This window comes from Sus scrofa, chromosome 18 (assembly GCF_054392235.1).
Source record: "Sus scrofa isolate SSC_HxYL_T2T_F1_AM1 chromosome 18, Sscrofa_HxYL_maternal_Yorkshire_Landrace_v2.0, whole genome shotgun sequence".
Lineage (NCBI taxonomy): Eukaryota > Metazoa > Chordata > Mammalia > Artiodactyla > Suidae > Sus > Sus scrofa.
The window spans coordinates 33,247,877-33,264,256 of NC_139400.1; the positions used below are offsets into that span (position 1 = coordinate 33,247,877).

Here is a 16,380-nt window from a genome sequence, read left to right on the forward strand (position 1 = left end):
TGGGGTCAGGGTAGTTCCAGAAACCCGAGTGGGCGCACGCAGAACCACTAGGCTCAGCTGCTTCCCATCTTTGCAAATTGCGCGCCGGGCATCAGAGCACCGGGCCCTGGTCGCGGCGGCGGCGCGCGCACGCGCACTCCCCGGCCCCGTGCCCGCTCCTCAACATTCCATTCCACGTGTTGCTAGTTGTAGGCGCCACAGGTTCCCCACCTGCGCCCGGACGCTCGGGCGGCTCCGCCTCGGCCGGCGGACGTTGGAAGACCACGGGGGCCACGGGCCCCGGGCCGGCCCAGCAGTTCACGAGGCGCTCGGGCTCACCCCCCGACGCTAACTCCGCCTATTTAATCCCGGCGGCTCCTGCCCGCCCCTTGCGCCCTGGTGGTAGGAAACACTCCTGGGTCTAGCTCGACGTGTCCGGAAAGCCTCCGCCAGTTTCCCTTTCGTTCTGCAGCCGCTGCTTGCTGGCCGTACGGCGCCCGCACACCCACGGGCGCAGCCACTGGGGGTGAGGCTCCTGGGGGCCGCGGGCTGAGCGGCGGGGCGCCCCAAGCACCATGCTGGACCCGTCTTCCAGCGAAGAGGAGTCGGACGAGGGGCTGGAAGAAGAGAGCCGCGATGTGCTGGTGGCGGCCGGCGGCTCGCAGCGAGTGTTGCCGGCCCCGGCTCGGGAAGGGCGGCGGGACGCTGCGGGGCGCGCGGGCGGCAGCGGCGCGGCCAGACCCGTGAGCCCGAGCCCCTCCGTGCTCAGCGAGGGACGAGAGGAGCCCGAAAGGCAGCTGGACGAGGAGCAGGAGCGGAGGATCCGCCTGCAGCTCTACGTCTTCGTGGTGAGATGTATCGCGTACCCGTTTAATGCCAAGCAGCCCACTGACATGGCCCGGAGGCAGCAGAAGGTGAGTTGCCTGTAGGACCCGGCGCCTTCTACCCCCACTGCTTTCTTCTCGGGCTTTTCTCCTGGGTAGAGCTCTGGGGCGCCTGCCTGCTTGCTGTCTTTCTGCAGGACACTGTGTTTTTGTTGGTCTTGGAGGGCAAGGGAATCTTTGGGAGAGGGACACTGCTTTAGCCCGTTGGATATCGGGTTACAGCGGACACATTTTCTCCCTCACGGTTGGGAGAAGCTGTCAGCCTGGCATCCGTGGGACAGAGACCGACCCGACAGCCCCGGCGGTGGGCTGTTTGCACCCGGCGGACGGCCCTGGCCGGGTCGGTACGCAACTCATATCAACTTTAATTTCGAACAGCAGTGGTGCATTCCTGTCCGCCCAGCCTGCTGGAGTCGGGGCTCTACTGTGGATCTGAATGTGTGTGGAATCAGAACACCACTGTTAACTAGAAGGAAGCCCTCTCTAGGGTGAGGAGTAGAAATGTCCCTCGGTGAATGAAAAGGGTAAACTGACACGTTTCCTGTCCTAGTATATAACCTGGACGTCAAATCCTAAGAATGGTGTTCAGCTTTGGAGAGTTGCTGTGGGTCAGTAATTCCTGGTCCCCGACAGGCCTGATGAAACGCAATTGATGAAAAATAAAGGATTGGTGCATAACCACTTCATAATGCTTTTTCTTTTTTTTCCTTTTCCCTCCCCGAAGTAAGGAGTCTGTAACAGGTGAAAGTGTTTGCCGACAAGACCCCAGGGGTCTAATGTTCTGTAACAGACAAAAGTAATGACTCAAATTGCTCTAGTTGGGTAAGTGTTTTCAATGGGAACCGTCTAGGAGCTCTTTAGAGATTGCTGAACCTAGAAGGTTCAGTGGAAACCTGCAGCAGTCCCCTTGGTTTGAGACAAGATGTGGAGACCCAGAGAGAATGGAATTTGCCCCAGGCGTGCCTGGTGACACAGATGGTTTGTGCTCTAAAGCATTACCTCCACTGAGGTATTTCTTAGAAATCTGGAGCACTTCTGAATTGTGAAAATGCTGTTTCATCACAAACAGTTTTCCTATCGCCCCGTCCACCTCCATTTACCCCATCTCTTGAAGCAGGCCTAAACCTAGCAGCTGTTTTGAATCCCTCACTGAGCAGGCTTTTGGGATGATTGTCTACAGTTGGCGGCTAATGACACAGCTTCTTCATGCACCTAACCACTAGGTAACTCAGTTACAAAACACTAGAGCTGCAAAGTACCTTGGGATCCAGGTAGACCCCCTCATTTTGGAGGGGCGAAGTATTTCCAAGTAACATTTTCTATTCCCTAGCCAATTACCATGATTGAGGCTACTCATCTCCAGTTCAGCTGAAGGCCCCGTGGAGTTTTTGTGGGCTTTGCCTTACGTTCCTAGGTGAGTACTGTACCCTCTCATCCCTTGGCTTGCGTCAGGATGTCTTGCAGTCCCCCTGTGCCTCTTAACCCAGTGGGTCAAGCAACTTTCAACTTGTGTAGTCACTCTTTAATTTTTGATGGGTATGCTGTTTGTAGTCATAAAGATTATTTAATCTCAACCAGTCTCCAGTTTTGTCATTCTTGTTGCATTTAAACTTCAGTGTGTTTAAGTATAAAAACATGGTGAAACTGAGGCTATTCCTGTCTGGAATATTATCGAAGATTCTTGTGCGAAAAGTCACTGGTAGCTGAATAGTGCATGCTTGTTTCATTAGCAAAATGCAGCAAACTCTCACTTTGAAATAGTGCAGATCTCTTGACTCCTTCTGTTTAAATAGAATGTTTTTGCAGAAATTATTTGAGTTGGCAAACAAGTTCATTCACAATACTTCCGAGACCATTGTTACAACCTCATTCAGGCACCACCAAAAAATAATGCCAAACTGCAAAAAGACGTAAAACATTGCACTCTTTTCTGTACAAAGAGACTTGGAACACTTGGAAATCTCTATTTGCTAAATATTGAGAGCATCGAATGCTGTCGAAGTTTTGTGAATTATTATATTGGCAAGGGGGAGGCCCCCAAACAGCTTAAATATTCCTCTCATTCAAAGTTATTCAAAAGGCCCTACACTTTTTTTTTTTTTTTTAAACATGTTGCTTACTAAAGGAACTGGAGCAGTTCTTGGCAGTCAGGTTTCCTCTTAGGACAAAATGAAATGGGAATTTAACTGTATTCTTGTGAATTTGATGCACAAGCCAGTAATTAATGCCAAAAACTTTGTCTTGAATTATACAGTTGGGTTATATAAAAGTAGTAACAAGATAATTGCAAAATCGCTAAGCCATTGTATATTTTTATTCTGTATCTTCAAGTAGTCAGACATTTAGTAAAAGGATTTAATAGCTTAAGTTGTTATTGAAATGCATATTGCTGCTTACTCACTTCTCTCAACTTTGAGCATTCAGAAACCTAGAAACTGACATCTCAGAAGGTCCTCATAAAGACGAAAAAAGCCTCGTGGCAGTCAAAGCCCCCTCACCCTTAGGGCTAGTGAATTTCTACGAACCTGCTGAGCTACAGCGTTGTCCCCTGCTCTCCCCCCCCCCCCCCCCCGCCAAATTGGCCCGTGAAGCTAGTAAGTTGCATCCATGAATTGAGAAAGTTTTAATAGCATTAAACTCAGTTGACTAAAACCGGTCTGTCTATGCTTTTGACTGGAAAATTTCGGCTCCAAAGAATACTGGTGGTTAGCTTAGGCCGGTATGATAAGTGATGGCTTTATAGAACATTCTAGGGGTGAGTGTGGTCGATCATACACTGTGAGGAAGCCACGTACCAGGTGGTTATACCACCTAAGTGGTTTACACGTGATACAAATATGAAGTAACAGCCACTGGCAAAAATGACTTCAGTTGTGCATAATTAAGTCTATGCTTATTTACCTTGAGTATCCCTGTTATCCAGTGGTGCAAAGGCAATGATGAACCTTGGATGATTCTAGATCATTGGTTAAAGAGAATCAATATTGAAACCTGAAAATGACGCAGGTAAAGAAAGTTGTTACTTAGTAAAGGCAACTTTTTGATCCTTTGGAAAACACGTTGCGACCCTAAAGGATAGAAGAGGTCCTTTATGGTTAAAGGTAAGGATAATCTGACAAATACAGTGACCACCAAAGAAGAGGTGAAATACGTTCCATAGATGGGGTTTACATATTGCAGGTCTCAGTTGTAGAACTACTTCAGGTGTGCATGACCTGTTTTGGGTTAGCCAGTTGATGGGTTTCTAGTCAGTCGTTGCTTTGTTCATCGTGTGTTTAAACTTGGTTAGCTTCAACATCTGACTCTCCTGAACTAGAAGCTGAGGAAACTTAAAAAGATTAAAACGGTACCTACTAACTTTGCATATGATTCATATACCCATGTTCTTTGCATTTGTGTCTGCCTTGCCACTGTAATCACACTATGCTGTGCCTTATTAAACCTTTTATATAATCACTCCCACCACCTTGCATAATTCTCTACACTAAGTTTGACAAATGTGTACAAATAATGTGAGACTGCAGATGGTGAGGAAATCTTTTGGTAAAACTGATCGGAAAGAGAGCATTGTGGGGGAATAGTCTTGAGTGAAATAATATTCAGTGGGGTCTTGCCTATACTTCTCCCAGCTGAATATTGTACTATAATAAAGTGGCCACTTTTATCCCTTCTTGGGAATGGTAGTACTTGTTAATGGCTTTAAAAAAAAAAAAAAAAAAAAAGACTTAGTGATTCCCCAAGCTCAGGGAAAGACCCAACTTTCTGGAAAAAATGAGCTACATTTCCAAAGGCTGAGAATCGCCTTATGCTGGGGTTCGTTTGGCTGTATTTGAGCTGGAGATAGAGCTGCAGTCTCGTGTATTCGCTGCATGGTGCATGGGAACCTAGTAAATGCATGTCGCGTTCACGGAAGTGTCAGATTTATTCCAGGTCTCGAAGAATTCGGTGTCAGATGGAGGCAGGATAACGGAAAGCGCTGACTTTTCTGTGGCAGCAATGTTCCTGAACCTGATGTGAGATACCCAGGACTCAGCCCACCCTTTCTAAAGAAAGCCATAGAGATGGCAGTGCCTACTGGTTGTGAACCAGTGACATCAGACTTTTCCAGGGCCACAACCACACCTGAGAGATGGGCATGGTCGAAGCCTCAGGGTATATGTGCTTTGCTTCCTTGCTTGCAGGTTTCCAGTGGATCTGCTGATGGTCTGAAAAGCCCACTCGTAGGAAGTCAGGATCATTCCTGATTTGTGCTCCTCAGGCTGTGGTTCTTTATGGGGCAAAGAGAAGGGATGGGTTATGTCACTTGCTGCTTTGAACAATAGGGAGTGCATTGTCCTGTGGGCCATAAGTTGGAAACAGATTAAAGTGAAAGCTCAGGCTGGACTTAAGCAGTGTCTCAGGGAAATGCCGTCGCAGCTGATTCATGTTTCCCTCCACGGGGTATCCTGAGACCGCAGCACTTAATTTGGTGGAATGAGTTGTGCTAATGAGAACTCAAATGGATTAAGTGATACTGGAGTTTGGCTCTTTTCAAAAATGAAATCAGCTGTAGTTCAGATTTATATTGCTTATGAAGTGAAATAAAATACTGTAATTGTGTTTTCAGGGTTTAAAATGGAAAACTGGGTCCCTTTATTTTTATACTCACAAGATAAATAGCATTGGAAGGGCACTAAGGACTCTCCAAACAAGGTTAAAGACAATTGCCAGGCTATTTAAAGGATTGGAATTCTGAATTGAAAATCCTATTATCATGGATCCATGATGTCTTGGATTCATGATACATTATGTGCCAGTGAGGTGGGCCTCTGGAGTTATTATGCTATTTCATGTGCATTTCAGACTAGACCTTTTTGGGGGGAAAGAGGGTGGGTTGCAGTTGCATAGTCAAGTGTTACTGCTCTTGCGCTTTAAGCTAGAAAAACCTAGTGATGATGAATAGTAGAATGTCATTAGAACGAGTAACACTGTCCCAAAGCTTGGACTATTCAAGAACCAAATCATGGAACCTGTTGCAGATCTGTAACATTTTATTTTAGGACTGGTGTTTGTTACCTGAGGATTTTTATTTTTTTTTTTCTTTAAAAAGCCGTATTCTTTGCCTTAGCGTCACATTAGAGTCACCCGGAGAGCTTTTAAAAATCTCATTATCCAGGTTGTACCCCATACTAATTAAATCAATCTCTGGGGTTAGTCTTAAAGCTTCTCAGGTGATTCCAATATACAATCAAACTTGAGCATCCTGTTTTTTAAAGGGACGGTACAGGGAAATGGCCTGTGTCTTAAATGTCACCTTGCCTAGGTGAAACTGATGGTGAGATGACTGAGTAATTAAACCCATATTATGTGTTAAGAAAAAGGTAATAGGGATGCTCGAAGCAAGGAACAAAAAATAGTTCAGACTTTGTTGAATCAATACAGTGGGAAGACGGTGCATATTTAGATGTTTAGAAGGCATTTAGTTTGGCTATATGCTGGAGGCGATTAAATTACATTAGCATTGTGTAATTTATTCATCACAAAACCCTCGACAGATCACCACACATAGGAGGGTAAGCCTGAGTATTTCCTTTACAAAATGAACTAGAAAGGAAAATAAAAAACCTCAGAGTTGGAGTTGACCCTGAGGAGTGCCTCACTGAAGAGAGTGTCTCAATCAGTGGGTGGAATGTTTCTTCCATGTGTGTCTTAGGAAAGCACATGGGCTTTTCTTGCTCTTTTTAGGGCCGCACCCCAGCATATGGAAGTTCTCAGGCTAGGGGTCGATATTGATGTGTCTGCGACCTACACTATAGCTCACGGCAGTGCTGACTCCTTAACCCACTGAGTGAGGCCAGGGATTAGACCTGTGTCCTCAGGGATCCTAGTCAGGTTCATTTCCACTGAGCCTTGACGGGAACCTCCAGCATGTGGGCTTTTCAAAATGTAAACCTTAGGAGGTATTCTCAAGTAGTTTTAAGTGATGTAATTAAAACGAAGCAAGAACTTAGAGTGTGTTGATTCTTTTTGGTCATTTCTTGATGATCATGATATATTGTGATGTGCTAGTGAGGTGGGCCTCTGGAGTTTTATGCTATTTCATGTGCATTTTGTCATATCTTGACTTTGTCATTTCCAAAATTCTAACCTTAGTAGACAGTAAGAAAAGCCTCTGTTTTCCTTAAAATCACATTAATAGGTTTTTGGTTTGGGTTTGAAAGCCTTCTGCATTGCAGAGTATCTTTATACTGTGCTGCTTGAAATTTTATCGCATCACTTTGTAAACTTTATGGTTTGAATATTTTCATCTTGTAACTTTCAAGTTAGTAATGAATTTTTATAATGAAAGTGTTACTGGGGCAAAGGGTATGAATAATTAAAAGACTATCTTTTTCAATCTGATAGCTAAGGTGATATTTAATTCACTTTTGATTGCTTGAGAGGATGAATGTAGGTAAATGGTCTGATGTCCTTTCCCCACTTTTCTTTTGGGACTTTGGTTTTACTTATTAATTTGACCCCTTCATCAGTATGTTGAAGGTAGCATTCCTTTGTGGAATGTGTCTCTCTAGTCCGCCTTCCATTTTGTTTTTAGATATACTTGGATTTTTTCCTTAAAAATTTCTCACGTACGCTGTAATTTCCCATCTCGAATTCAAGTTTGAAGCAAGGAGTTGACTTTACTTTTTCCCCCAATAAGCAATTCTTGCAGCCTAGTTTTTGATTTAGCTCTACTTTCATTACTAAGCTGTTAGGCCAAATCATTTTTCTTCATTAACTCACTGGTCAAATGTTTATTGAACTCCTAGTATGTGAGTTAAACCACAAGATGATTCTGAGAATATAGTAGAGAATAAAGCAAGCAGAAATTTTCTCTTGGGCTAATGTTCAATGATTTATAGATTATGTCTATGTTTTCTTTTTGTTTTTGTTTAGGATGGGCTGCCTAACCTAACTCATCTATCTTTTCCTGTTACTAGTAGCCTATAATTTATGACTGATTTTAATGTCTGATGAAATCACTCTTTGGCTTTAGAGGGCCTGGGCTTCATTCTTTTCTATTCATTCATTGTGTGAGCAAGGCATTTCATGTCTCTGGGCCCTGGCTTTTTTGTTTGTAAAATGAGGATTTTACAAACTATGGGGACCTCTTATTGTTCCTGTTATCATTAAATGAGATGATGCATATAAAGTGCTTGATATAGTGCCTACTGTGTGGATATGCTCCAAATTAGATGCTGTCATTTTTTTAACTTAATCCTGTTTGGGAAACAATGTTTTTTTTCATTCAGTCTTCTAGGAATGTAGCATAGCTCTTAGATTAAATCTCTTGTATCTTTAAGATGTTCTGTGGCTTTCATTATATGGACTCCTTGCATTTATAATCAAGGTTATTTTAAGTATTTTATAATTTGCTTTTTGTGACATCCTTTCCTATTAGGAAATAATAAACTCCAATTTCTTTGTTACAACTGGTTTTACTATACTACTGATTGTTTCAGTAATTACTGCCTGATCTGGCTAGATTTTCTAGATAGGCAGCTGAATCATCTGCTCATCATAATAACTTCTATCAGGTCCTATTCAGTAGCTGTATTTCCTGTTTCACAAGGCATTGTCTTAATCCAGTATCCAGAAGACTATGTGTACTTATTGCCAGTGCCTTTGTCTTGGTCCAGGCAGTCCTGGGAATGCTTTTGGTATTCCAGTAGTGAATATGGTGTGTGTGTTATTTAAGGATCATTCTATTTTTATTACGTTAAGGGGATAAAGTATCAGAGTGGACTTTGTTACTAGATTTTCTACATCAGTTGAGGTGATTGTCTAGTTTTACTGATGTGACAGGTTTCTAGGTTTCCTATTAAACCATATTTGCATTTCTGTGGTTATCCCTATTACTGGATCCTGGGACTTTTGAAAGAACTCACTCATGAAATGAATTGCATCCTAAACTTACTTGAGGTGTTTTTCCTTTCCCTTCGCCCACTAGATTTTTCTTACTCAGATTCAGTTATGATTGCATAGTTTGAGAAAATTGGGTATTTCTAGATTGTTTATATATGAGTTGGACACATTTCTCAATTTTCTTTTAAAGTTTTATTTCAGATTTTATCCTGTAAAAATCCATTAGATATCCAAATATTCGTTTTTACAAGTATAAATGTTAACTTCATAAATTCTATCATAAATCATTAATTGCTGCTTATTTTTACCATTTTTAAATGGGGTACTCCGAGTAGTTTAATTTGGCTTAATTAGGATTATTTTCTTTGTAATGAGAATGAAAGTATACAAAGCTATGAATTTACCTCTAGATATAGTTTGGGGTCACTTTTGAAAGTTTTGGTTTCTTTTTAGTAATGGATTTCTATTTTTGTGCTAGTAGTGTGGCTCATTGAGCTATTGCATAGTATGTAACTAGTATTTTTTACATCATAAATTAGTATATACATACGTCTTCTGACTTTGGGATGAACGTTTTATACCTAAATCAGCATTATTGTGATAATCATTCCTACCTCGTCATCTTTTTTTTTTTTTTTTTTTTTTTTCCTTTTTAGGGCTATACTCACAACATACGGAGGGTCCCAGGCTAGGGGTCAAATTGGAGTTGTAGCTGCTGGCCTACACCACAGCCACAGCAATGCCAGATCTGAGCGGCGCCTGGCTACCTACACCACTGCTCATGGCAACGCTCCATCTGTAACCCATTGAGTGAGTCCAGGGATTGAACTGCGTCCTTATGGGTACTAGTCAGATTTGTTTTCGCTGAGCCATGGTGAGAACTCCACTTGTCATCTTTATAGTCACTGAATTATCCCACTGTAATCATATGGACTGTTGACCCTTGAAGAATAATATGGGTTTGAATTGCGTAGGGCATACCTATACAGGTTTATTTTCAACGGTAAGTACTACGGTGCTATCTGATCTGCAGTTGGCTGACTGCCCATGCAGGACCTTAGATACAGGTAATTGGAATGGTGGCTATAACTTACAGGCAGATTGGCATATGCGCACTGAGGTATATAGAATGATTGGCCAGCAGGGATCTGCTGTATACATAGCACAGGGAACTCTACCCAGTATTCTGTGCTAATCTATGTGGGAAAAAGAATCTGAAAGAATGGGTGTGTGTACATGTATAACTGAATCACTTCATTGTAAAGCAGAAATTATCACAACATTGTAAATCAACTATACTTCAATAAGAGTTTAAAAAGAAAAATACATGTGGATTTTCAAATGTGCCAAGGGTCTGTGCCCCTAACCTGTTTTGATCAAGGGTCAGCTGTATTTAATTTATTGTGCATTTCTACAAGTATTCATATGTTTTCATGCCAGGTTCTTTATAAGTGTGTACTTAAGAATCTTTATTAAAAGTGAAAAGTAACTGATCTATAGTGTGCTTTGAACAAGGATTCTGCTTTGTCCAATTTTAACATTGAAACTACTTTTCAGATAGATGGTCTCCATCATACATACCTATCCACAGTCTTGTTCACCTGTTTAATAGAACAGTACACACATGTTACCTGCATCTGTGTTGTTGGGGGGTTATTTTGTATTGAAAATCATCCAATACCATAGTTTTTGCCTGATCTTTTATAAGAGTTTGAGACATTTTTAGTCATCACCAATATGATGTGTTTAACCTTAACTGTTTTCATTTTTAGTGTTTTGTTTCCTTTGCTTTATTTTGTCTTTGTTGTATGGCATTTCAGCTCTCCCATCCTGGAGCCAGGGACAGGTTAGGGTGACATGATACAAATCTTCCTTTGCCTTCCTCATGGTTGTGCCTCCTGTTTTGATTCACTGGGCAGAGCGCACTGGTTTTAGGAGGCTGTGTCTCCAATTTTCTTGATGGATTTTGAAGTTAGTGGACATTCCTCTTGAAAACCGACTTTAGTTTTACATTTAGTGTGCAGTATTACTTTTAAAAACATTTTTATGGATCTGAGTATTTTTGTGGGAAGATGGGACATTTAAATTCTGCCATGAAAGCTGTATTCTTACTACAACATATTTAGGGAAGTACCTTCCAAATCTTGGAGACTCTAATTTGTTTGGTTCTCTAGAAAAATATCTAAAACCCAAAATGCTGCTGTCGTCAGAAGGGCGTACACAGTGCTGGATATCAGGAACGGTTCTGAAGTACAACAAGGTGACCGTCGCCTACCTCTGTGAGGCTCTGGTTTTCTTAACCAGAAGTTTTGCGTATATTCTCTCTGCTTGAGCAGCGGTCAGTAAGGAGAATGGAGAGAAAGCACATTCTTCTCGTTCTCTTGTCTTCGCATCACCCACGGCCACTCTGCTCTTAGAACAGTACACCTCAAGTGTGACCGGCGGACTGAGGGATTATCAAAAATTAATGTGATTCAAGTGGAAAATCCCATAAGAATTTCCAGAGTTTGAGCATCACATCCTGTGAATCCAGGGCTTCAGACTTTGTTTTTCCTTTTTATTCCCTTACGAATATTTGAGGAAAGTGATGTAGAGATAGACACGCCAACGCAGTTACTGCTGGAACCTAATAGGTGGGATGTTGATTTTTGTGGTCCTTCAAATAAGTAGAGGTTGAAGGATAGTTGTTGGGAGCTCAGAGGAGAGACTTGGGTATAAGGAAAATCTGAGGATTGTCATGTAGATGGTAATTGAAGTCATGGGTGTGACTGGCTGAAACAATCCAGCAAAGAGGAGATTTTAATGGCAATCTTAAAACGCTTCAGTATTTAAAAGACAGGAAGGTTGAACTGGCAAAGGAAATGGAGAAAGGAACAGCCAGGTATGTAAGAGATAGGGTGGCCTTTCTCTCAGAAGCTCCGGGAAGACCTGCTAATAAAAAAAAGGTAGAAAACGATGTCAGGGGCTCCCAAGAGGTCAGGGAGGGATGGGATTGAAAATATGAATGGACTTAGCAATATGGAGACGTCTACACCATTACAACTCAGAAGTTGAATTTCACAACCCACTTTTTCGAACGTTGATTTCTAAGCTGTGTTTTGCATGGTGAATTCAGCCTTTCTTACATCTGATGAACAGCTTGAGTCATAACATGGTGACTTTGCCACCCAACAGTAGTTAAGCTTCAGTGCCACACTTTATACGGGTTCTCCTACAAAACAGCTTATACAGATAAGTGTATTTGCTTTTGTTTTATAAAAGTGAAATAAAATTTGGTGATAAACATTGATTTCAGATAGGGTACAGGTGAGCCATAGACCATGAAGTATGCTACAACTACTAGCAAATCTTTGATATTAATCGGGTACTTGGAGGTCTAGCTGTTTTAGTTTTGAATGAAATCTCAAAGGACTTGTGCAAATGCTGGGATACATAAAATGTGGGATGAAACCAGGTAGGTAATATTTTTTAGCTTGACGGTAATTATACTCTCCATTGTCACCTTCCTCTTCATTTCGCTTTCCCACTTCCACTGATCTGTCATGTTCACGGGGGTCCTATCGGAGAAGAACAGAGTTCTGCCCTTCCTTGTCCCCTCTAAACTGCTGTCTTCTCGTCTGTGAAATGACTCCTACTTGGTCCAGCACAATGCTGCGAAGGGTGCAAGATTTTTGAAGAGTACCGAGCACGGTGCCTGGCGTGGAGTAGATCTACAGAGCTTCCTTTATTTTCCGCATAATTTTCATTCGGAAAGGAGTTTTCATTCTGTAAAGCATAATTGCACTTTGTTGTCAAATATTGAGGCAATACTTGAACAGGGATTGTGTGCTAGGCACCGTATTGGGGGTAGGCAGTATAGATGTGGACAGGACAGCCCTCGTGAGGCTTGTATTCTGGCAGAGCAGATGGATAATCAACATACGTGTGTATACACACTAAGGGAGGGCGTTTAGCATCAGCAGCTGTTTTGGGGAGGTGGTCGGGGAAAGCCCCTCTGAGGAGCCAGTAGTGGCTGAGCAGAGCTTGAATCAAAGGAGTGAGCCACTTGGTGGGGAGGGGGAGGAACATTGCAGATGGCATTAACAGCAGGTGCAGAGAGCCTCGAGGTGGACCAAAGCAAGCTTTGGCAAGGCACGAGGCTGGAGAGGTAGGCATGGGCCAGCCTATGCAAGGCCTATGCAAAGCCATGATAAGGTCAGAATTTGGGTGGGGAGCTGGTGAGTATCGCGCAGGTTCATAGAAGTGACCTAGGACTCTGAGAATAGCCAGTGCTGCTACATTGCAGGGGATTTTAAGGCACTGCCTCAAGGTTGTCCAGCCTTGAGACTAAACTATAAAAGCAAGAGTGGGAGCCGGAGACCAACTGGGCGGTTGTGACAGTGGTTCTGGTTGGCAAGGGGTAGTAGCCCAAGAGGGAGTGTTTACCCACCACTATGTAAGTTCCTGAGTGCGTTATAATGGACAACATGGTAACTTAATTTTGAAGATGATGATGTGCTAAATCCACTTCGGCTATTTTAATAAACAAGATATAGTCGTAAATTCTGCAGGGCTTGATTTTTCACCTTATAACACACAGTAACTCTCCTGTCCCACCTTCCCCATCCCTCGTCGCACTCCCCAGGGGAACCCTTATTTACTCTTCACGAAGTTGTTTGTTTTTTTATTACTCAAATGATTTTATCACATCTGTAGTTAACGATCGTAACAATCCAATTGCACAGGATTTCCATCCCACAGCCCAGGCACATCCCCCCACCCCCCAAACTGTCTCCTCCGGAGACCATAAGTTTTTCAATGTCTGAGTCAGCATCTGTTCTGCAAAGAAGTTCCGTCTGTCCTTTTTTCAGATTCCACATGTCAGTGAAGCATTTGAGTTGGTGTCTCATTGTACGGCTGACTTCACTTCACATGATAATTTCTAGGTCCATCCATGTTGCCAAAAATGCTGGTATTTTGTTCCTTTTAATGGCTGAGTAATATTCCATTGTGTATATGTACCACATCTTGATCCACTCCTCTGTCGATGGACATTTAGGTTCTTTCCATGTCTTGGCTATTGCAAATAGTTCTGCAGTGAACATCAGAGTACATGTATCTTCGCAAGTCGTGGTTTTATCTGGATAGATGCCCAGAAGTGGGATTGCTGGATCAAATGGGAGTTCTATGTTTAGTTGTCTGAGGAATCTCCATACTGTTTTCCACAGTGGTTGCATCAATTTACAATCCCACCAACAGTGGAATAGGGTTCCTTTTTCGCCACACTCTCTCCAGCACTTACTGTTTGTAGACTTTTTGATGATGGCCATTCTGGCTGGTGTCAGGTGTCTTCACTAAGTTTTGAATTCTTCTTGCAAATCCTTCATGAATTGAAATAAAGCGCGCATGCTACTTTGCCTCCCCCATCCTCTTTAGACTGTAGCCGTCCCTTCCTGTGGAAGGGGCGGTGTGGGGAGTTGGAGCTCGCCCAGAAGCATCTGGCTCCTTCTACTTGGAATATAGCTTTTCACCATGATTGGTTCTGCTCGTTGACTGCAGCGTGTTCTTCCCTTCTTAGAAGCAGTAGACTTTTTAGTTGGGAGCATGGCTGCCTTTTCTCATCTTGCCACCCCCCTGCCTCGTTAACCACAGGACTGCACACAACTATCAGAGAATATGGGCGTGTTGTCTCCCTAAGGGGATGTGGGCTTTATTTCTCCCACAGGAGAACAGGACTGGGTCCTCTGAGACCAACGGTCTTTATGAGGAATTGCCCAGGCAATGTCTCTGCTCTCATGAAAATCAGGACAGGCCACAGGTCGCTGAGGAGAGCAGAAAGCAAGTCTTGGCAGATTAGGAGCAGGTGTTTGGCATGCAAGGTTCCGAGTAGCCATCAAGAGAACAGTCGGGGACGGTTGTCTGTTCCAGCTTCTTGTGGCTGGGTGGGGCCAGAAAACTCAGTTTTGGTAAGTGGGGTATGAATGGAAGTGACCTGTGCTGGCCCCGCGGCCCATTCCCTGGAAAGAGAAAGACATGTCCCCCCTCCCTCCCTTTTCCCATTGGCTGGGATGCTGTGTTAGGAGAGCAGACGTTTGGATGTGGTTGCTGCTTGTTGGGGCTGGCAGAGCAACACATCTGAAGGTGCCTGGGGCTCCCGTAGCTTTGCAGAAGAGTGCTGCCACACCAGCTTGGATCTCTGAGAGGGAAATGAACTACTGTCATGTTTATGCCAACTTGAAGTGATGAGTTCTCCTCATCCTGCCTGCACCATGCTTTTTAACCTAGCCAGTGTACTTAGCTTTTTACTTCTCAGCTTTCGACTTGTAGACCTCATAGCTGGACACTTGCTGCTATTAGTGTTAATTACTTGACATTCATTTCCCCTCCTCTCTTGCTATGTTTCCAGCCCAGCTTCCCTGGCAGCTGGGGTGGCCATGTGACATAAGTTCTGGTGTATGAGACAGGAGACAGACAGTCATTTGTGACCAAGGAAGATACTGAAGGAATTGCAGAGATGTTGGATCAGACGCACTTGATTCTGTAACCATTGCCAGCAGTAGCACCTGCATCCAGTCTTCCTTCTGTGATAAGAATCGTTAAGATCTCTGCTCTGAGGAGTTGATTCTATTGACTCTAAAAATTGAAAGCTACTCAGTGGAGTTTACATCAAGACTATCTTTCACTGCAAAACCATATAATATGCTTGCTTGCCTTTCTCATAAAACATTTTCTTGGAGTCTTTTTTTTTTTTTTCTTTTTTACCCATCTTGTTTCCCTTCAGTACTTCCTTAAATTGTTCCACGTTATAAACTGGTGCTTCTCAACCGGAATTGTGGTAATCCCTAGCAGACGTCTTAAAAAATGTATGGGGTGTTTTTGGTTTTCTCAGTGACTCGAGGGGCTGCTGCTGGTATTTGTTGGGATCTGGGGTTTCTAGAAATGCTAGCATGTGTGCCGTCTCTTGTCCATCACACATGGCAGTGGAATGCCTTTTTGGAAATTTCTGTAGTTTAACTTGCTCTGTAATTATTTGCTCCCAGAACATATTTTGCCTTCTGTAAATGGAGCGTTCCCTTTTGAATGGGTTTATTTTTCTAGAACTATACCTTCTGGGTAAGTTGAAGGAAGACTTAAATTTTAAGAACCTTCCTGAGAAGTGTTCACCATTTTGAAAAATGTCATCAACAGCAATGATGCTTCTGGTGCTTGTTACGAATACAAGATGCTTGTGTCAAGCCTTCATTTTCAGTTGTCACACTCGCCTTGATTTTATGGATATATATAAAAACTGCTTAGCCCTTACTTTCAAAATGTCAACGCTATTCTTTGTTTTTGACACTTTGAGTTAAATATTGCCTCACTTCTCTGAAATTCCCACTTCTTTATAAGTGGGTATATGTGTCTTCTCTGTTTCATCTTGCAGACCAGCTATGCCTAAGCATCTACATCCTAAGATGTTATTTCAGTTACTTTGCTTCTGTTCCAGTCAGGATGTTATGCTTACTTATATTTTTAAAACTGTGGAGATAACATAACCTAGCTATAAATTTCATTGCTGCAGGAGTTCCCGTCATGGCTCAGTGGTAATGAACCCAACTAGAATCCATGAAGATGTGAATTCAATCCCTGGCCTTGCTCAGTGGGTCAAGGATCC

The 16,380-nt window shown here is 42.9% G+C and overlaps 1 protein-coding gene across 33 annotated transcripts in view; it reads left to right on the plus strand.

The window, feature by feature from the left end:
• Nucleotides 1-370: 370 nt before the first annotated feature.
• CADPS2 (calcium dependent secretion activator 2) overlaps nt 371-16,380 on the plus strand; it is a 489,830-nt gene continuing 473,820 nt past the window's right edge. For all 33 annotated transcript variants that reach the window (XR_014834387.1, XR_014834389.1, XR_014834384.1 and 30 more), the window contains exon 1: nt 371-893. Coding sequence is in view for 27 of the 33 variants with exons in the window: in XM_085005969.1 (XP_084862095.1) it covers nt 555-893 (339 nt within the window). In the remaining 6 variants the exon portion in view is untranslated. The remainder of the gene's footprint in view (nt 894-16,380) is intronic.